At 34.8% G+C, this 21,367-nt stretch overlaps 5 protein-coding genes across 12 annotated transcripts in view; 1 reads left to right on the forward strand and 4 right to left on the reverse strand.

Annotated features, from left to right (window-relative positions):
• LOC123688953 (disks large 1 tumor suppressor protein) overlaps positions 1-21,367 on the forward strand; it is a 742,726-nt gene that overhangs the window by 329,517 nt on the left and 391,842 nt on the right. The window lies entirely within an intron of this gene.
• On the reverse strand, positions 628-19,873 carry LOC123688964 (larval cuticle protein A3A-like). Of its 2 annotated transcripts, none has more exons than XM_045627738.1 (2): positions 1,475-1,559; positions 628-1,405 (listed from the first exon to the last, which is right to left on the reverse strand). In XM_045627738.1, the coding sequence occupies exons 1-2, from the start codon at positions 1,484-1,486 to the stop codon at positions 710-712; spliced, it is 708 nt and encodes a 235-aa protein (XP_045483694.1). In that variant the 5' UTR covers positions 1,487-1,559; the 3' UTR covers positions 628-709. The 2 variants fall into 2 exon arrangements, with proteins under 2 accessions (XP_045483694.1, XP_045483695.1); XM_045627739.1 differs by lacking the exons at positions 628-1,405; positions 1,475-1,559 and adding exons at positions 18,903-19,626; positions 19,729-19,873.
• On the reverse strand, positions 6,580-7,573 carry LOC123688967 (larval cuticle protein A3A-like). Its single transcript, XM_045627741.1, has 2 exons — positions 7,351-7,573; positions 6,580-7,284 (listed from the first exon to the last, which is right to left on the reverse strand). The coding sequence occupies exons 1-2, from the start codon at positions 7,360-7,362 to the stop codon at positions 6,589-6,591; spliced, it is 708 nt and encodes a 235-aa protein (XP_045483697.1). The 5' UTR covers positions 7,363-7,573; the 3' UTR covers positions 6,580-6,588.
• LOC123688960 (cuticle protein 16.5-like) lies at positions 12,733-13,775 on the reverse strand. The gene is made up of 2 exons (XM_045627734.1): positions 13,647-13,775; positions 12,733-13,553 (listed from the first exon to the last, which is right to left on the reverse strand). Exons 1-2 carry the CDS (start codon positions 13,656-13,658, stop codon positions 12,810-12,812), a joined length of 756 nt encoding a protein of 251 aa, XP_045483690.1. The 5' UTR covers positions 13,659-13,775; the 3' UTR covers positions 12,733-12,809.
• Positions 15,541-16,662, reverse strand: LOC123688962 (cuticle protein 19.8-like). The gene is made up of 2 exons (XM_045627736.1): positions 16,443-16,662; positions 15,541-16,328 (listed from the first exon to the last, which is right to left on the reverse strand). The coding sequence occupies exons 1-2, from the start codon at positions 16,452-16,454 to the stop codon at positions 15,615-15,617; spliced, it is 726 nt and encodes a 241-aa protein (XP_045483692.1). The 5' UTR covers positions 16,455-16,662; the 3' UTR covers positions 15,541-15,614.

Below are 21,367 nucleotides of genomic sequence, written 5' to 3' on the forward strand. Positions count from 1 at the left end.
TATTTTTTTTTGTTTTGATAGACAATCAATTTTTGCAATATATTTGGAAAATTCTGAAATAAATCGGGAAGGTGTTTGTTTCAACCTTTCAAAACACAATATATACCTATCCACACATATTCTATAACGTTATTCAATTGAATCCACTGGCTTGAGATGAATTATTCATGATGAAAATAATTCAGTCATAACTATTTTTCATTAAACAAAATTAGAGATTCTTTAAAGATTTTTGCAGTGAATTTCTATAAATCTTTTTGAGCGCTTGTTTTCCGAACCTATTGTTATTTGTCAGTACATCTGTAAATTTGCATTCTGATGTTAAGTTACAATAGAGAATCAGCGTTCAAAATTTCAACTAGATTACATAAGCAGAACAAAGAAAATTAAATGAAAATATCGAAAAAAAAATTACCCAATATTTCCATGAATAAAATCTGATGCAGCTGAGATTTCGGGTGACGATTTGAGTTAATAATTTTAAGTTCCATAAAAAATTTCAAACTCATCAGAGAAATATATTGTAACAGAAATACCTTATATTTCAGTTATTCAAGATCAGATCGGGTTGGGATTTTGCATAAATTTGTCAGTATTTATGTAGGTTATCAATTGAAAAAATATAAGAATTCAAGTTGTCAAATATATTTCATCTACATCAATATAATACATAAATAACATTTGATATTTAAATCAGTCAGAAACGTTCTCAATGAATAAGAGTGGAATATCCAAGAGGAGCAGCAATTTTACCATAAGCTGCAGAGTAGCCGTAAGCTGGTGCAGCAGATAAGATAGGTGCTGATCTCAGAAGAGGTGCACCTAGAGCTTGGGCGGCATAGGCTGGTTGGGCAAGAAGTGGCGCAGAACGGATCAATGAACTAGCGTATGCTGGTTGAGCCAAAAGAGGAGCAGAGCGGATCAAGGGGGCTGAGAGGGCTGGTTGAGCGATCAGAGGAGCTGAACGGATCAAGGGAGCAGCAGCTACAACAGGGGTGGTACGTACAGCAGCAACAGCTGGGGCAGCAACTACGGTTTTAGCTACAAGAGGTTCTTTGCGGACGACAGCGTTGAAACCGTTGATTGGGTCGGCAGTGTAGTCAACAATACGTCTGGTACCATCAGCATCGTTCAAGGAGTATTGACCCTGGACAACGTCACCACTGCGAGATTCAACTTGGCTCTTGGAGTCACCAGTCAAAGCGTCCTGGACATCGTAACCGAATTGGTATTGTGGGTTAGGGTCATAGGGTTCAGCCCTTGCAACAGCTACTGGTGCAGCTACTTTAGCGACTACAGGGGCAGCAATGGCAGCTGGAGCAGTATAAGCCAGAGAGGTGCCAATTGGTGCACCGATCAAATTGCCAGCATTAGCATAGGCTAAAACGGCAGCGAAAATGACGAACTGAAAAAAAAAATCGAATGTTAATTTAAATTTAAATAGATACACTAAATTCATAAAAAAGGTTATTACCTTGAATGCCATGTTGATCCGTTGAAGATATCGATGGAAGTCTCGATATTCCAAGTGAATCGATCCTTTTTTATACTTAACTCGATACTGTACTGTTTGAATCTTGTCACATACAGGTTCAATTGCACCACCGAAAATACTCGATAAATTGCATCATTAATTCTTCATTCAAGGTGTAGGTCAATTATGTGATCCGAAATTAACAATTCAAAATATTTATGACAACCGACAGAGAATTAATACCTTACTGATCAGTTGGTTTTTCGATTTTCATCATCTAGATTATGGAATTTTCATATAAACATAAATTTTTCATCAGAACTTGGCATACATACCCTTGACTTGAATCAAATTCAAAAAAATTAAAATATGTCCGCCATCTACACTACATCTATACACTTTGATATAATAATATAATATAATAAGAGATTTTATTCAGAATATTACGTTAATAAACTCTATAATACTGTAGAGTTAAGGTATATCAATTTTTTTATCAGAAAACATAAAATAATTTCATTGACTCTTCTTGCGAATCTTCTTGCTTCCTGTACAGTATTTTTCCCTGAATATCGAATATTCTTAAAATATTGAAAATTTTCAGATCAGATATTCGATATAAGCCTAGTACTCAGTTTGACATCGATTAGGTTTAGATAGATGTAATATTCACTCTCAGAAATAGAACTTTTCATCTGTTATACGAACACATATTTTTTTCTTCTGAATAATCCAGTCCAAAAAATTTTCGAACATAAGAATCATATTCATACATTTCTCTCAATAAATTTCGAAAATTTGGTCTCTGTGATTTCAACATTGATTCTTCAAAGCACAACAGATGACTGGAAAAATCTATTTTGCACATATTCAGAGGGGTATTAATATTTCTTGGTTCATTGGGAGTTTTCAGTACAAACTGATTTTTCTACATTTGTTCAAAAGAACAAACATTAAAAAATATAATTACTTCTTCAATTATATTTGTAATATTTTTTTGGGCTGAAGATTCTGTAACAGATATCGATTCTGATTTTTATGTGAGTATAGATATATTCAGATATTGTAAAACTTCATAATGAATTCAAATAAAAAAATGCTGCATTATTTGTATCTGAGGAGTTAAGACAATTTCCATAGTTTTGAGAAAACTGATATTGAAACATTATCAGATTTCAACACCAAACAAGGTATACAAGAATTTTGAAGTTCACATAAGCCACGGTGCTATTTTGCAAAAATTTCAAAAGCCAATGTGAAATTGGAAATGATTTAACCCAAAATACTAATTAGATCGCGCCAGTGATTCATGAATAAAAGGACAAGACCTATCGCAATACTTTTCATTTCATTTGAAAGATAACAAGATCTTGTGATAATTTTCTCTATACTGAATAACAGAAGAATAGGCTAACCAGGATCAAAAGAACGCGCAATTAAATTAATCTCGCAGAATTATTAAAAAATTATAACTAAGGTCCTAATCTCCTTGGGTAGACAGGGCTATGGAATATGAAAAAAAAAATTAATAATTGTATCACTAACCGCTCGCACAATTCAAAGAATTTTTCCGTAACTATATTAAAGTGAGAAATCAGGAAGTGAGATTCTGTCAATAGGGAGAATTATAATAAACATTTCAACTTTCATTTCAAATATTATAATTTCAAGGATTATATCGATGGAAGCTTTATTTTTGATGATATGAGATGATTTTATTTCAAATTCCTTAAGTGTACGGACATCAGCGTCTGCGATGATCATAATTATATGACATAATAAATTATTTCATTGCATTGCTTTTTATTTTTTTAATCATTCTGCAGTTGCAAAGATGCAGAGATAACCATTGTTTAATTTATTCAATTCTTTCCAAAACATGATCTTCACCAAAATATTTGAGAATGGTGGATTTTTATTTCATTCATTCATCATAAGGAATTATTGAAACTATTCAAATATTTTTTTTAAATATTATATTTCGTACATAAACTTTGAAATTTACAACAATAGTTAAGGTTTTTAATGGATGAGGGTGGAATATCCAAGACCACTAGCAATTCTACCATAAGCTGTGGAGTAGCCTAAGGCTGGTGCAGCAGATAGGATTGGTGCGGACTTTAAGAGAGGTGCAGCATAGGTGGATTGGGCAAGAAGTGGTGCAGAACGGATCAATGAAGTGGCGTAGGCTGGCTGGGCCAAAAGAGGTGAAGAGCGGATAAAGGGAGCTGAGATGGCTGGTTGGGCGATCAAAGGAGCTGAACGGATCAAAGGAGCAGCAGCTACAACAGGGGCGGCACGTACAGCAGCTACAGCTGGGGCAGCTACTACGGCTTTAGCTACCAAAGGTTCTTTGCGGACGACAGCGTTAAAACCATTGATTGGATCGGCAGTGTAGTCAACAATACGTCTGGTACCATCAGCGTCGTTCAAGGAGTATTGACCTTGGACAATGTCTCCGCTGCGAGATTCAACTTGGCTCTTGGAGTCGCCAGTCAAAGCGTCTTGGACATCGTAGCCAAATTGGTATTGTGGGTTGGGGTCATAGGGTTCAGCCCTGGCAACAGCTACTGGTGCAGCTACTTTAGCGACTACTGGGGCAGCAATAGCAGCTGGAGCAGCATAAGCCAGAGGGGCGGCAAGTGGTGCGCCAAACAAATTGCCAGCATTAGCATAAGCCAAGACGGCAGCGAATATAACGAACTGAAAATATTAATGTTATTTCAATATTGTCGTCAAATATTATATTATATTGGAATTTTATATCATACAGAAACATAATAAGGAATCCTCACTTTGAATGCCATGTTGATCCGTTGAAGATATCGATGAAACTCTTGATATTCCACGAAAATGAAACCTTCTTATATGTATATCTCACCTCCTGCTAAATTTCAATACACTTATATACAAGATAAATTGCACCACCGAACAACTTGAAAAGTTGCATCATTTATTCTTCATTAAATTCGTAGGTCAATTTTGTGGTCCCAAATTAACCATTTCAGGTATTCATTACAACCCGAATTATTATTTTATTGCTTATTAGCGTAATGTTTTATCTACAGGGTGGGCAAATAAGCGAGGTAAGCGGCTGTATCTCAGGATCCACTCAACGTAGAGACTTGCGGTAAAAATTTTTACCACTTAAGTGTACAAGAAAACACACTAGAAGTTGTATTGAAGTTCATACCTCTACCGCTAGGGGCCGTAATAGCTATCGTCGAGTAGAAAAATGCATTATACTCGAGAATGTTCCATATCAAGTTGAATAAAAATAGCATCACTGTAATCCTTGGAAATATTATCAATATTGAACATTAAGTCTGAATTTATATAATATGAATGGACAAAAATATAATATTCAACTCGTGTTTGCATTATAACTCCAAAAATAATTGAAATGAAAAACAAATGATCACACGAATGGATTCTACTGAAAAAAGTACCCATAGAATGTTTTTGTTTCATTCTAATAGCACCAGAAATGAAGAAGTTATGAAAATTTTGATTTGAAGTCATTTTTCAATTTCCTTTTATAGCATACATTGAATTTGTAAGGCAAATTTCTGTCAAAAATCTAACCCGAAAATGTGGCATTCATATTTTTCTATCTCAAACGGATTTTGAGATCCCTCACTAGACAAAGAAAATTTGGGGTACCTGATACAGATAAAGTGGAACAGAAGGAGAAAGAAAATCTGGTGAAATGAATGAAAAAATATTATTATCGAATATCGAATGACAGAGGTAGGAGTGCAGTAGTTTTCAATAGTAGAAAAACAGAATTTTATGTTTCGAATGTTTGAAAACCGATATCACTAAAAACAATGTGAGTAAATAAAAGAGAAAACAGAAAATTCACATTCAATGTGATTCCACAAATGGGAAGATGAGAGTAGGAAAAATATTTTTAATAAAATAATATTTTGGTGAACTAGTAAGTACAGCAAAGTTTTCTCATCCTTTTTATTCGAAATAAAGGAATTTAAGTGAATTGCATAAATAATTTCAGATTTTCAGATACATTCAGGATTCAAGATGTCATTGAAGAGAAGGTTTACAAGGTTTTACGATTTTTCATTCCTGTTCAACACAAACCTCGAAATTAAAAAAAACTATTGGTTTAAACGTCAGTGGTGAAAATTATAGAGAATTTGAATTTTAAAACCATACGAAGAAACTACTGTGATCAACAAGAGTTGAATTAATTTCACTAGATTGCATTTTCTATAGCAAGAAAGAGAATGGAACAAACAAATTGAAAAAAATCAATGACAGAAAATTAAGAAGAAGAATAATTCATCAACAAAGAGAAATGAAGAGAAATGATCAAACTTCTTGCATAGATAACAATAGAAAAATCATTTCAAATATAATTTCCGAATAAGATTATGAGCTCGATGACAGACTTGAATGTAATTCAGAGTTGCGAGTTCATTATTTTCGCAAAACCTTGAATTTTTCAATTTGAAATTTTGAATAGAATTTGATAACGATCGATGTATACTTTGAATAAATTTCAATGACAGACTTCAAAGAAAAATAATTTCGAAAACAGCAATATTCTCATTGTACTCTGAATGTAATACTTCACTCAATAAGTTCCGGTTCTAACCAGTAAAAACACATTTTTCTCAAAAATCTATTTTTTTTGTCAACATTGTCGTCTTCAAGAGTGATGCCTGTATTAAAACGCTCCTATAAGTTTTCAACGTCTTTGCTGTAAAAGAATTCGTCTTCTCATCAATAGGTTTCAACCTGGGCAATCACTCATCAATTAGATTTGAAGCCAATACGACTCAGTACTTGGTACAGGGTAGGTGCTCTTGTATCTTGTTTTATAATATTCACTTCCAAATTGGTTAACCTTTCTTAACGTTGTTGGAGCGTATATTTTTCTATTAGCAAACATTGTAACCTAATGTACACAAATAATGACATAAGAAATTCCAAAAAATATTACAGAGCTATTATAGCCATTTTGAATTTTATCATTCTAGTTGGAAAATCCTTTAGACCATATTGATGGGGGATCAAGAATGCGTTTTCAATTTTTGTTCATTTTATTCAATATTTTATTCAAATAAAATTTAAAACAGTCTTCAAAGCTATCAGTGGATAAGTGTAGAATATCCAAGAGGAGCAGCAATTTTGCCATAAGCTGCGGAGTATCCAAAAGCTGGTGCAGCCGATAGGAGAGGTGCTGATCTCAAGAATGGTGCAGCTAGAGCTGACGAGGCAAAGGCTGGTTGGGCAAGAAGTGGCGCAGAACGGATCAATGAACTAGCGTATGCTGGTTGAGCCAGAAGAGGCGAAGATTGGATCAAAGGAGATGAGAGGGCTGGTTGAGCGATCAGAGGAGCTGAACGGATCAAAGGAGCAGCAGCTACAACAGGGGCGGCACGTACAGCAGCGACAGCTGGGGCAGCAACTACGGATTTAGCTACCAAAGGTTCTTTGCGGACGACAGCGTTGAAACCGTTGATTGGGTCAGCAGTGTAGTCAACAATACGTCTGGTACCATCAGCGTCGTTTAAGGAGTATTGACCTTGGACAACGTCTCCGCTGCGAGATTCAACTTGACTCTTGGAGTCACCAGTCAAAGCGTCTTGGACATCGTAGCCGAATTGGTATTGTGGGTTGGGGTCGTAGGGTTCAGCTCTGGCTACAGCTACTGGTGCAGCTACTTTAGCAACTACTGGGGCAGAAATTGCAGCTGGGGCGGCGTAAGTCAAAGGAGCGGCAAGAGGTGCGCTGAATAAATTTCCAGCATTGGCGTAAGCCAGAACGGCAGCGAAAATGATGAACTGTGTAGGAAAAATCAAAAATGTGAAATTATTGAAAAAAGACAGATTAAAGCTCGTCAAACTCACCTTGAAAGCCATATTGATTCGTTGATGATACGACGATGACTACGATGGATCCAAATGCAACCCTACTTTTTATACAGCTTGGTAATATGAAATGCCTTCAACATACAGGATCCGTTGCACCACTGGGTTCTGAAAACAACTACGTTTGTTTTCGTAACATTTATTCTTCGACAAGTTCCAGAGGTCGCGTTATAAAATTCATGTCACTCGTTTGGAATAAAGAGCAACAACAATTTCAATGCTGGCAAATGAGTTACATATTCTAGTTGCCATCGTTGATGAGTGCATTTCGTCACAGATCTAACGGATTTAAAAACTTTTGTGATGTAATTTCATATATCGATATTTCTGAAGGGTATTATGAAGGTTAATATGACAAATTCAATTAAACGCTGAATACAGAATATTCGTATTTTCATAATATATTTCCAGGTCATTCTCAGTTATTTTGGGAATTTATCAAAAAGAGAATATCATCGTTTCTGGAACGCATCCTAAGGAAAATACAGAATTCTTTTAATGGGAGAAATTGAAGATAAATTTTGCCTACCAATTTCGAAAATTTCATTCATCGGCTTTGTTCCGATTTTGCTGAAAATATTAAGATATGAAATACTCTTTTGTATTTTTTATATCTACTCAATATATTCGAACACTAATTTTTCTGCAATCCAGCTTTGGTAAGTGAACTGTAAAATCATATTTGAGAGAGTGGAATGCAAGAGAGTTGAGAATCTTTCTTTTCGTGAATTTTTGGGCGCTTGCCTCTGAACAGAGCTTGATAATTTAATCATTATGGCATGTTTGTTACGGAGCAGTCCCACCGCAGTGAACAAGATAAGTTTCGAACATAGAAACTCGAAAAAATAAAATTTTATATTAGATTCGGATCTCGAATATTTAAGTTGAGTTCGTTGACTCATAAAATTCGACTAGGGGATCAGTAAACATGGTCATTCAAAACAAATTTTTCTGTTATTTGAAAACTACATATTCGATCAGGATTAAATTTCACATTGATATATAATATAAAACGATAATGATTTATGCATTATTTTTTATTGAATTAGAAACCAGAACAAGAATTAATTTCAGAAGAATATCGAATGAAAATACCCAATATTTGAATAAAATACAACAGATCCAAATCAAAATTTATCTATTTTAGATTGAATCTATATTTTACAGAAATAATTTTTTTTTACACTACACGAGAATCATCTCAAGTTATTCAGATCTTTCATAATTCACTTCATTGAAAACAGTAGTTGATGATCCTTCTCCAATTTGAATTCGAATCGAAGTAAGTACCTGGTTCAATAGATCCCAATTATATTCTCGTCGATACAAGAGGTTCGAAATTTCAATATAGATGGTAAATATTCATGAAATAGGAATCTGGTGTACATGATATATTGAATTCATTCCCGAGTTCATCATTAGTAGTACCAATAGAGCTCTTACTATGAATAATTTACTGGTTGTTTGATTATTCAGTTGAAATTAATATAAATGAATGAATCGTGAATTGGCTTATAAACTGATCCATTTCAAGCTGATACGTGTAATATCACGTATCAAGTAAATCAAAATCTTGCATTTTAAGTTTATGTCATTCCAATCGAATTATCGAATACCAACATAGCTATTACCCAAATTTAATTCATCATCATCCATCTCTGGGTCACATTATTAAAGTTTGTTGATTGTATTTCACGTATAATATTGGAGATGAATTGACTGGTACCAGAGAATTTCTCAGAAGATTAAGGACTTAATACAATTGATGTTTGCTCATTGACACAAAGATATCAGCAGAAAAAAGGTAAGTATATATGTGAAAAGAAGTAATCAATTCACAAATAAATGAACATAACGTCCTTAAACTGATCAAAAATTTTTCCAGTTAATTCGTATCTATACCTATGCATGGAAATATAAGAAGTGGAATAGGTAGAATACATAAAATTAATAATAAAGTAATTAGGGGATCAATAAATAAGTTTATTCATGAAACATTAAAGTATTACAATAATTTGAAAACATAAATATATAATTCAATGAACTAATGAACGAGATTGGAGTATCCAAGAGCTGGAGACGCAAAACTTCCTAGGCCAGAGTAACCAAGGGCACCAGAATATCCCAAAGTTTGGGAATAGGCACCTGAATATCCAAGGGATGGTGCATAAGCTGCTGAGTATCCAAGGGATGGCGCATAAGATGCTGAGTATCCAAGAGATGGAGCTAATCCAGCTGAGTATGCTAAAGAAGGAGCAGCCAATCTTGCAGATAAGATCGAGTTTGAGGCCAAGATAGATCCGGAATTCAAACCGTATCCATAAGATCTCAACAAAGGAGATCCTGCAATTGCTGGAGCAGCGTATGAACTGAGAAGTGGGGCACTGGCAATGGTAGATCTCAGAAGAGGTGCAGCAGCGATGGCTGGTTGAGGCAAGATGGTGGCGGTTCTCAGAGCTGGAAGAACTGGTGCGGCAGCTACTTTAGCAATTGCTGGAGCAGCAACAACAGCCTTGGATATCAGAGGTTCTTTGCGAACGTTAGCGTTGAAACCGTTGATTGGATCAGCAGTGTACTCAACAATACGTCTGGTACCATCAGGATCATTGAGTGAGTATTGACCTTGAACGAAGTCACCGCTGCGGGTTTCGAATTGGTTTTTGGAGTCTCCAGTCAGACCATCCTGGACGTCGTAGCCAAATTCGTACTGTGGATTTCCGGCGCTGGCGAATGCCAATGAAGCTACCAAAACGATAATCTAGAAAAGGAAATCACATTTATAATATAGTATAATATAATAATAATAATATGTTAATATTGTAATTAAGTATTTGAAAGATATAAGGCTGGATTCACAGAATTTTGATTGACGATCATATTTCGCAATGTAGTTTTATGGTGATGGCTTGATAAACCAAATTACCAAAAAAAAAGCTACCAATGTTGATTGGAAAGTAATGAAATTGACTATTTGACGCCAAGTTATTGTAGGTGTACTAACCCAGTGAACCATGGTGATCTGATGAAAAACTGAATGAGAATGAAATCTTAACAGTGGCTATGCTTTTTATATCAGTTATAAAGAACTTGCTGGGGTGAAACATCAAAAATAATGAGTCTACTTTGATACCTCATTTGCGGTAATGGACCTGTCTTGTTGTTTTAAAGGTTAATAATCCAAATAATTCGATATCATTCAGATGTACTTTCCCTCTTCGATGAAATCGTAGTGCAAATTGTGTGTTTGTCGGTAGCTCATTATGCAATCAAGTGAGTCGATTTGTATATATCTATATTCAGAATATTTCTGGAATTTCAGAAATTTTGAGATTTGTTTTATGGAATTTTGCCCTATGCTGTTATGTATTTCCAGATTTTAGATACATTTTTGGCACCTGCTCGAAGTGATCATGTTTCCTAAATGTAATTTTCTTATTTTGATTGATCTTCATTTACAATCCATTCAAATTATAACAAGAACATGCCGAAAGTCATGGGTGAGCTTCGGCAATGTTTGTCCACCTTGATTTTTGATTCATAAAGGATGAAATTATTCTTTAATCATACAATTTTTTAATTTCTTCCGATTCCTGATATAACTCATTGAACATTCTGCAATTCTACAATTTGATTGTATTGGCTGTGAAGAATAAAAAATTTAATCAAAATTCAATTTGTATAATTATTACCTTCCATTTGAGTCATCTCCCAATCAAATCCCTATAGATAAATTAAACAATAATTTACAATCGATGCCGGTTGTCAGATTATAATTATTTATATGGCATTTACTATTTCATTGATATATAATACAAATGTACCTCAATATTGGCATGAAAACTTGGTTTTAATGTGAAAACCTCATAATTAAGATAGTATGGAGGTCATCATATTAAAAAAAACGGACTTTTTATCGTTCGAATATGACTTAGTAAAACCTCGAATTTTTAACAACCCTAACTACTAGGGACGATTTTGTTCAAAGTTAAATAGTACCTGGGATATTGGTAATCCATACCCAAAATTTCAGCTTTCTAGGACTCAAAGTAATAAATGAAAAAGAAAATAACGAGAAATTTAAATAAAATACTCGAAAAACGCTAGATAAAGAGATGATGAAGTTGAAATAATCAATAGGCTACGGCGAACCGAAAAAAATAATAGTATACAAAGTATATAGAATTTTTTTTCAAATAAAGTGTGTTGCATTCAAAATGTTCAAGTTGTTTATACATATTGATATAAATTGCAACACCGCAGTTCTGAAAATATTTTGTATCAATAAAATAATGGTTTTTACCGAAGAAATCAACTTTTCAATAAAATCGTACTTTTTATTCTTCGTATACCGTATGAGTCTAGAGACAATCGACCGTGGCCCATCCTGTATATCTAAAGGGAAACAATGGAGCCTCGCAAACAGGCATTTGTTAGTTTTATGCTTCTTCATGAAGATTCAATCAATTATGTAACAAAATTTCAGATATCCTGAAAAACTTTGATATCGTTCTGGATGTGAAAATGATTGGCTTCACATAATTACGTGAAGTTGAAATTTTGCATGAAACCATTTGCTTTTTTTTGGTTGAAAGTGTATACCTTCCTATGTATATCACAAATGGTGTTTTATAATTGCTTGGAGATTTACCAATAAACCACTCAAATTCAGTTGAGCATATGACGAGACAAGATTCCTTGTTATGCATAAGGTGATCCAAGTCTTCCTTGTTTGTTTTTCATCACACTACCAATATCTGATAATTGTTATTCAAGTGATCCTTGCGTATCGTAGGTGATTTCCATGAATATCGAAGAATGTTTCGTGTGGAATGGAGTTCGGTTTTAGAAGATTATTGCTATTTTGTACAACCAGGTAAGAAGTGAATGAAAAATTATTCTGAGTGGAACTTTCTTGGCAGCATGATTCATTATTATTCCTATAGGTTATCTTTAGGATTTGCGATAAAATCTTCAATATTAAAATTATATAATTAAGAATTTGAAAATTTGAAGGGAACATTTTTTTATGTCTGAATCTCTCCAGAGAATCTAGAAGAAATTAATACACTGTAGTAATATTCACTTTTATAATAATGATTTTTATTCCTCAATATTGAGTACTTTCTTTTTGAATTTGTGGAAGCATAAAATGATGGAGTCAAAAAAATAATCGATGAGATAAGAAATAAACTTATATTTAAATTTGACTCAGACCTTTATACTATACCTAATCAGCATAAATGCTTACAAAATCATACATTAAAAGTTGAAACAAAAATCACGTGAATCTCCGTGTGAAAATTGAATCACGTATTCAGTAATAATGCTAAATGATGTAAAAGGAAATAAAAGAGAAAATTAAAACATTAGAATAATTTATTCATGTTATATATGAAATATTGTGCAACTTCAACAAAATATACATATTATTAACTGATTTAATGGATGAGAGTTGAGTAACCAAGAGCTGGAGAAGCAATCTTGCCCAGGCCAGAGTAACCAAGGGATCCAGAATATCCCAAAGCCGGAGAATAGGCAGCTGAAAATCCAAGGGATGGTGCATAAGCCGCTGAATATCCAAGAGATGGTGCATAAGCGGCTGAGTATCCAAGAGATGGTGCATAAGCTGCTGAGTATCCAAGAGATGGAGCTAATCCAGCTGAGTATGCTAAAGAAGGAGCAGCCAATCTTGCTGATAAGATCGAGTTTGAGGCCAAGATAGATCCGGAATTCAAACCGTATCCATAAGATCTCAACAAAGGAGATCCTGCAATTGCTGGAGCAGCGTATGAACTGAGAAGTGGGGCACTGGCAATGGTAGATCTCAGAAGAGGTGCGGCAGCGATGGCTGGTTGAGGCAAGATCGCGGAGGTTCTCAGAGCTGGAAGAATTGGTGCGGCAGCTACCTTAGCAATTGCTGGAGCAGCAACAACGGCCTTGGATATCAGAGGTTCTTTGCGAACGTTAGCGTTGAAACCGTTGATTGGATCAGCAGTGTAGTCAACAATACGTCTGGTACCGTCAGGATCATTGAGTGAGTATTGACCTTGAACGAAGTCACCACTGCGAGCTTCAAATTGGTTTTTGGAGTCACCAGTCAGACCATCTTGTACATCGTAGCCGAACTCGTACTGTGGATTTCCGGCATTGACGAAAGCCAAGGAAGCTACCAAAATGATGAACTGAAAATTGAATCGCTATATTTTTGGATCATGTTATTGGATGGAGATGCAAAAAATATATATATGAATATGTGATGTTTGAGAACTACTTACCCTGTGAACCATAATGATCTTTTGAGAGACTGGGTTGGAATGAGATCCTTACGGTTGATATTGCCTTTTATATCAGACGTGATACAGTTATTAGCGTAAAATTTGAAAAATAATGAGTCTGCTCTGAAACATCTTTCGCAATACTCCCCCGTCTTGTTTTTGTAAATGTCAATTATCCGATATTCGATATGAGCCGACTTTATTTTCCACATTCACGAAATTGTACCAGAAATTCGACATTTATCGAATAACTAATTGTGCAATCGTAAACCATCTACAGAACAGCATTCAAATTATTTGTCCGTGATAAAAATTCACAATAGGCCAAATTTATTCGGTTTCGTCTCTAGTCGTTCGATATTTCTATGATGAAGGCCAATATTGCACCTGCTTACATAGAACTTCGAAAATTTTGTTCTTTCGTAGCAATTGCAGATTTGTCATTTGTCATCACTCAGTTGAATTTTTAATGATGAAGTTCAAATTTTTTGAAATATTCTCTCAACTCTTCGAATAATTACAACTTCATTACTTCCAAATTATGAGAAGCAGATAAACCCAATATTTTGCAAGTGAAGACACTGAATTTGATAATTCATTGATTGTCGTCATTTAATCAATTGATAGTTCAACCATGAAGAAATGTTACTAATCGGAATAAAACGGGAAAATTGACTTTTTCACTTATTTGGTGGATCTATCAAATGAATCTAACGAATGACTGTATCTGATTTTCTAAATAAGTATTTAGAGTATAAACATTCTGAAGTATTTAGATCAATGGAAACATGAAAAACATGTCGAATTCTTTGACAAGCTTCGTATTATTTTCGTTGGAAAAATAAATTTCATTTACTTGAATACTCTTTGGTTATGACAGAAAGAAAAACAACCTCTGCGAACATTTTTCCCAAAAAACATTTTTTACCTCTAATACTAAATTCTCATGTTCCTTTCGATGTAACGCTAGGAAAAGAATCCACTTAACCATATTTCACGTCTTAATTTAGTCTTGGTTATGTTTGTGTCCTAATAATGTTTGGCGGTGGTTTGTTTGCACTGAACAATTTCGTTTGTTATATCAATTTCATTTAGTGATTGATATATAGAATAATGATTTATTTTTCAAATCCACGCTTTTCTCCTTTCAATGTTCTTTGTAACTATTCTTTAGAGAATCCATACATATGTCAATAGCCCGAGGTACAAGAGGAAGGTATCGACGATGTCATTTAAATTCAATTCTATATAATGCCAACAACAATTCAAGGAGATCGAACCCTCGCATGTATGCATTGTAATTAATAAGCTATTTTCAAAGACGTTGCCTGTTGAGAATTTCTATAATTTCTCTGTATCTCGGCTAGCAAATAAGCATCGAAACAATTGCTAGCAGCCAGTAGTCATTTTTTGTCAAACCACTTGGCTACAACTCCGTTCTTATTGCTTACAAGCTGAGAGAATGAACCTCCTCCATTTTTTGGCTGCTTTTCTTCATCTAAATATTCTTCAACATCTGTCGCTTTTCAGAAACTCTATTATTGTTTACAAGCTGAGAAAAATGAATCAAAAACGATTTTTGTTTGGAATGAACATGCAATCAACCTATTTTCATAAAGATATCCAATTGATTCCTACAAAGTGAATAAAGTGCAGCTAGAGACATGCTTATAGCCACTTGAGAATGAAAAAAAATTCACTGTTAGAGGTCTATCATCGTATTGATCCCTCCGAGATACATTATATCCTTGCATCTGTCACTTCATATCTTGAATGAAATATATATTTTTTTGGAGTTTCTTCCCCAGCTCATCCCAGAGTTTGAAGAACAGAGAATGTGTTGATATTTTCGGAGGAGAATATGTTCGAATTCAATCGAGAATAAATGAAATAATACTATTCGAATAATTTATTTTTGAGTTATAGAATATTTTGAAAATTCAATAGGATATGTACAAAATCATATTCTTAGTGGATAAGTGTAGAGTAGCCAAGAGCTGGTGATGCTAACTTTCCTAGACTTGAGTAACCAAGGGCTCCTGAATATCCCAAAGTTGAAGAATAGGCAGATGAATATCCAAGCGATGGTGCATAAGCTGCTGAGTATCCAAGAGATGGTGCATAAGCTGCTGAGTATCCAAGAGATGGAGCTAATCCAGCTGAGTATGCTAAGGAAGGTGCAGCCAATCTTGATGATAAGATCGTGTTAGAGCCCAAGATAGATCCGGAATTCAAACCGTATCCATAAGATCTCAACAAAGGAGATCCTGCAATTGCTGGAGCAGCATATGAACTGAGAAGTGGGGCACTGGCAATGGTAGATCTCAGAAGAGGTGCGGCAGCGATGGCAGGTTGAGGCAAGATGGCGCCGGTTCTCAGAGCGGGAAGAACTGGTGCGGCAGCTATTTTAGCAATCGCTGGAGCAGCAACAACTGCCTTGGATATCAGAGGTTCTTTGCGAACATTGGCGTTGAAACCGTTGATTGGATCAGCAGTGTAGTCAACAATACGTCTGGTACCGTCAGGATCATTGAGTGAGTATTGACCTTGAACGAAGTCACCACTGCGGGTTTCAAATTGGTTTTTGGAGTCTCCAGTCAGACCATCTTGTACATCGTAGCCGAATTCGTACTGTGGATTTCCGGCGTTGGCGAAGGCCAATGAAGCTACCAAAACGATAAACTGTAAAGAAAAATAGTAGTTAGGATATACATCAATCAAGTGATCGAATTTGTGAATATTCCTAATACTGAAGAATAAAGTTTGGAATTTATTTCACTTTGTATTAACACTTACCTTAGAAACCATGTTGTTCTGTATGAGGACTGAAGGAGAATCTTATTCTGAGAACCAACACCGTACTTTTTATACGAATCCCAGAAACTTGTCGAAGAGGAAACACCAAATAACTGGTCAGGTTTCAAACCAATTAGGCAATATTCACCCCGTTATGTTATTGCAAAGGTTGGTTATTCGATATATTTGTTATTATTCGACCACATCATCTGTATTTGTCGCAATTGAACCAGAAATTCGACATTTATCGGATTACGACTTGTATTACCCGTTATGGAGAGCAGAATATTGATCAGAATAATAAACAAACCGCATAGAGAGAGGGCATGAACGTCAAATATTTCATTTGTTCAGTAGTTTCCTCCAGAAGTCAGATAATGAGGACAAAATATCAAAATTTAATCCAATCAATCCAGTTCCAGAATTTTTCAAGTTTTTCTTCGGTAATTTGAAGATTTCAAGAATTGATGAAATAGAAATATTGGCACGTATCTGTCAATTCTTTATTGATTCATTACCAACAATTTCTTAATAATCGTTCTGGAATTTTGCCAATCAATATTTTCATTGTAAAAACCAATAGACGTTTTTCTGGAAATGTGCAGTAAACAGTAGAAGTGCATTTTTGTACCTATTCGCTGATTGTTGAGCTGATTGCTGTATACAATATGCATAATTTCAATGTTAGGCTCCTGTTCAAGGCTCTCTCAGGCACTCAGCGGGAAATAAATAAAATAAAATAAATAAATAAATAAAAATACCCCTAATCAGAAATGTGACATAGCAATACATTCTGGTAGTCAAGCTTCTATTAAAGCACTAAATTTTTAGTTATCCATTGAATTTAATCACAAGCTACAACTCCTGAATGGTTTTCTTAGAAGGCACTTCTTCCTTAGCACCTAATGAAAATAGAGTTATCAGAAAGTGTTTTGAAGGAAGACACTCCAGATCACCTCGTCAAACATTGCTTTGTCATTGCAATTCAATGCAAAAAACTGCTTTGGATTAGAAACTTATGTTATCTTCTCGAAACCATTCCAAATACTGTAATTCATTACAAATTCAGAACAGGAATGCGAAAACTTAGAGAATGCAAACAAGTTTTGAAAATCTGATTGAATTATTAAATTAATTTTCACACGATGATCCTCAATATAATAGTTATCACTAATATAATAGATTGTTATTTTGAATTTTTGTAGTCACCATTTTGAATTTGTATTTCATAATATGCATTGGTTTTGAATCATTTAACGTAATATTTATAGAGTTTTTTCTTGAAGCAGTTAAGTTATTATGCTTGATAGGAGTATATTTTAAAGCTCCAAGTAAAATGTTTATTGCCTTTTTGTTCACAAGTGCATTGAAATTATCTCATTCGCTTCTATTGAAAATTAAGTTTCAGTACATTATGCATATGATTGTTGTGTGCGCTGTAATAAAAAGTTATAATAAAAAAATTCCTATTGACCGTCAACACTATACTGTTTCATATTATCGTTTTTTTTTTATCTATTGCCTTTTCATTTTGTCGCCCAAACGTAAATGTCGAAAACAAGCGAGAAATTTTAGGAATTTCTGAAAGCTATATGTGAGCTCTACAGAAATATAGCCTGCTTTATATTCCAAGCCAGCTTTTATATTAAACACTTCAAAGGGATTCGAACAACTAGAATTGATGCCATCAAGCACAGGTGGAGGGAGTAGGCGTTGGGCAATTCAAAGAATTGTAAAATCTTTTTGTTCTCTTCTTCTGGGAAACTGCACACTGTCAATGTTGAAACGTGTGTGCCAGTTTGGATCTTTTCATTTCACAGTAAAATATAATTGACTGTATTTGAATTTATTTTCTAAAGCTATATAAAATTTCATTTATTTATTCAGATTCAGATTTTTGTCGAGTTACCAATATTAATTTTTAATGGAGGATCCCTTCCCCAGCTTATTTTTTGTATGTTGAATACGATAATTGAAATTGAGATGTAGCGTAAACAGGACATAAGAACATCCCTAAATATTTTAAATATTTTTATTATTCGGTGAAAACATATTATCAGAAACAAAGACTTCGTCATCAGTAAACGCTGAGCACTCTAACAACTTGAAAGCATTTTTCGTCTGTTGCTATAGATTATTAATTTCATACAAATTTTGTACATAATTGATAATGATAATGAAGAATAATATTCTAGCGGAGCAACCGGAACTGTATAAACAATACCTATATCGGATTGATAATAGTCAAAAATGAATTGAAAGTCACTGGTGTCACATGTTTGAGAAAAACCATGTTTTATTTCTCCATTGAGATAAAAATTACGAAGTAAAAAAACTAGTTTTCAGTTTCTTCCCAATAAGACCCATTGACATGTAGAATTCACATATTATACTGATTCTCCTGAGTACCTCAGGTTTCCAACATTCGTCTACTCATAAATAAACAATTCATGTTGCACTTGAATATTTAATCAGTCAATAAATTACAATTTTATATACATGTTTCGTATACTATCACTTAGTGATAGTAGGCTGGGGCAGCATAAGCTGAGTGGGCAATAAGAGGAGCAGATTGGGCTAGCAATGGTCCAGAGCGGAGGAGGGGAGCGCTAGCCAAAGCAGGTTGGGCGAGAAGAGGAGAAGAGCGGATTAAGGAAGTAGCGTAAGCTGGTTGAGCCAAAAGAGGAGCAGAACGGATCAAAGGAGCAGAGAGAGCTGGTTGAGCCAAGAGAGGAGATGAATGGAGCAAAGGAGCTGAACGAGTCAAAGGAGCAGCAGCTACAACTGGGGCGGCACGTACAGCAGCAACAGCTGGGGCAGCAACTACGGTTTTGGCTACCAAAGGTTCTTTGCGGACGACAGCGTTGAAACCGTTGATTGGGTCAGCAGTGTAGTCAACAATACGTCTGGTACCATCAGCATCGTTCAAGGAGTATTGACCTTGAACAACGTCTCCGCTGCGAGATTCAACTTGGCTCTTGGAGTCGCCAGTCAAAGCGTCTTGGACATCGTAGCCGAATTGGTATTGTGGGTTGGGGTCGTAGGGTTCAGCTCTGGCTACAGCTACTGGTGCAGCTACTTTAGCGACTACTGGGGCAGCGTATGCCAGAGGGGAGGCAGCCAAATGAGCTCCGATGAGGTCGCCAGCATGGGCATAAGCCAACAAAGCGGCGAAAGCGATGAACTGCAATGAAGAAATTATAATGAATATATGTTAATAAGTAGGATATAAGAAGAAATGCAAAATAATATCTTTTTTTTTTTAATTCATGTGAACTGAACTCACTTTGAAAGCCATGTTAATGTCTCGATATCACAAATGCGACTCTGATTTCGGTTTTGCCCGGCCAGCGTTTTATACATCGTCAATTTCGTATTCGGTTGCATCAAAAAGAGACGTACGCTGTTACCAAATTGCTCCACCCGCTCTTGAGGCTCGTCGTTACAGTTTTGAGGTCAACGATCAACCTTGGTCGCGTGGCGGTTGTTGTCGTCGCTGAAACAGCAGCTCTCGTTTTCGTCAGATGTTTCTCTTGACATTTGTTGGTGCAGGTCGGTAGTTGGTAATGAGATTTCTGGTTTACCTACCGGTGACGCCTGTCGTTTCGAGATTCTGCTTTGATGGCACGTGCGTATAAATTTGGGGATAGCGATGGATAGAGCGTGATAAGGGAATGAGGTTCGCGTTATGACGAAATAATGTTTACAGGTTGAAACATTGTGTGTTGTATGATGAAAATGTAATAATAACTGACTCTAAGAATTGTGCAATGTGTCGATCTATTATTTCTTAAATTTGAATATTACCCAAATAATTTCTCTAATTTTCCTTGCAATTAGCACAGCATATGTTTTTGGGATGGGTTCCCCTGTTTATTAAATTTTAGTTTAGTTTAAATTCGTTGTCTACTGAGAGGATCTCAGAATCCCCTCCAGCTAACAAAAAAAAAACACATTTCTGGGCTCGATTCTTAAGGGAATTAATATGATGAAAACCGCAACCTCATAAATTCAACAGTTTTGAAGCTAAAAGAGAAAATTGCATTTGAAAATTGCAATTCAAAAATCGCATTATTGACATGTTAAAGAATGTGTATATTATTCCCGACTAGGGGCTCCATAAGTATTGCCGTTGGGAATATTGAGTAATTCTAAATTCAAAACTATAGAAGCTTTCTGCGAAATTTAATTTCAACTGCCCAGAAAACTTGACATTTTTGCATCTCTATTGATGCGTAAATATTTACTTTTTTGCACCATGACAAAAATACTTCTCCATAGACAAATTAATTCAAAGAAAAAACATGAATTTTTACTTTTTGAAGGATTTATTTTTTACAGAGTAAAAACAATTGATTGTTAAATCATCATAAAACAATTTCATTTAATGGAATAATTATTACTTCCAATATAAATTCCCGAAGATATTTCATGTTGCTGCTGATCAGAAACGTTAGATAATTCTTGAATTGTTGATTCCACAATTTCATCACATATTATTTTTTATTTGAAAGAAGATGTACAATTCACAAATTTGGTCATATGTTTTCTCATAAGATCACATATTTGGATTTGGCCGGTAACATATTAGACACTATTGCATTTGCTTTCTCAGATATATCTGATAGGGTATCACTACTAGTATCAGAATCAACATCCATTTTCTTGAAAATAACTTGAAATTGAAGTAACTACGAGCAAACGTAGTCAGTCAAACACGCTGCGTGTCAACAAACCGTTTCTATAGTAATTACACAGAATGACCTCTGGATGCTGTTAAAATGTATTGGAAGTATTGATAACATTAAGGATTAAAAAGAAGTTTTATTTATTTTGGAATTATTTTTTATCGAGACGAAAAGCCCGATGTAATGAAATTATTTATTTTCAATATATTTCAGATTGGTGTATGTTTTATGTATGAA

This window comes from Harmonia axyridis, chromosome 1 (genome assembly GCF_914767665.1).
Source record: "Harmonia axyridis chromosome 1, icHarAxyr1.1, whole genome shotgun sequence".
Classification (NCBI taxonomy): Eukaryota; Metazoa; Arthropoda; class Insecta; order Coleoptera; family Coccinellidae; genus Harmonia; species Harmonia axyridis.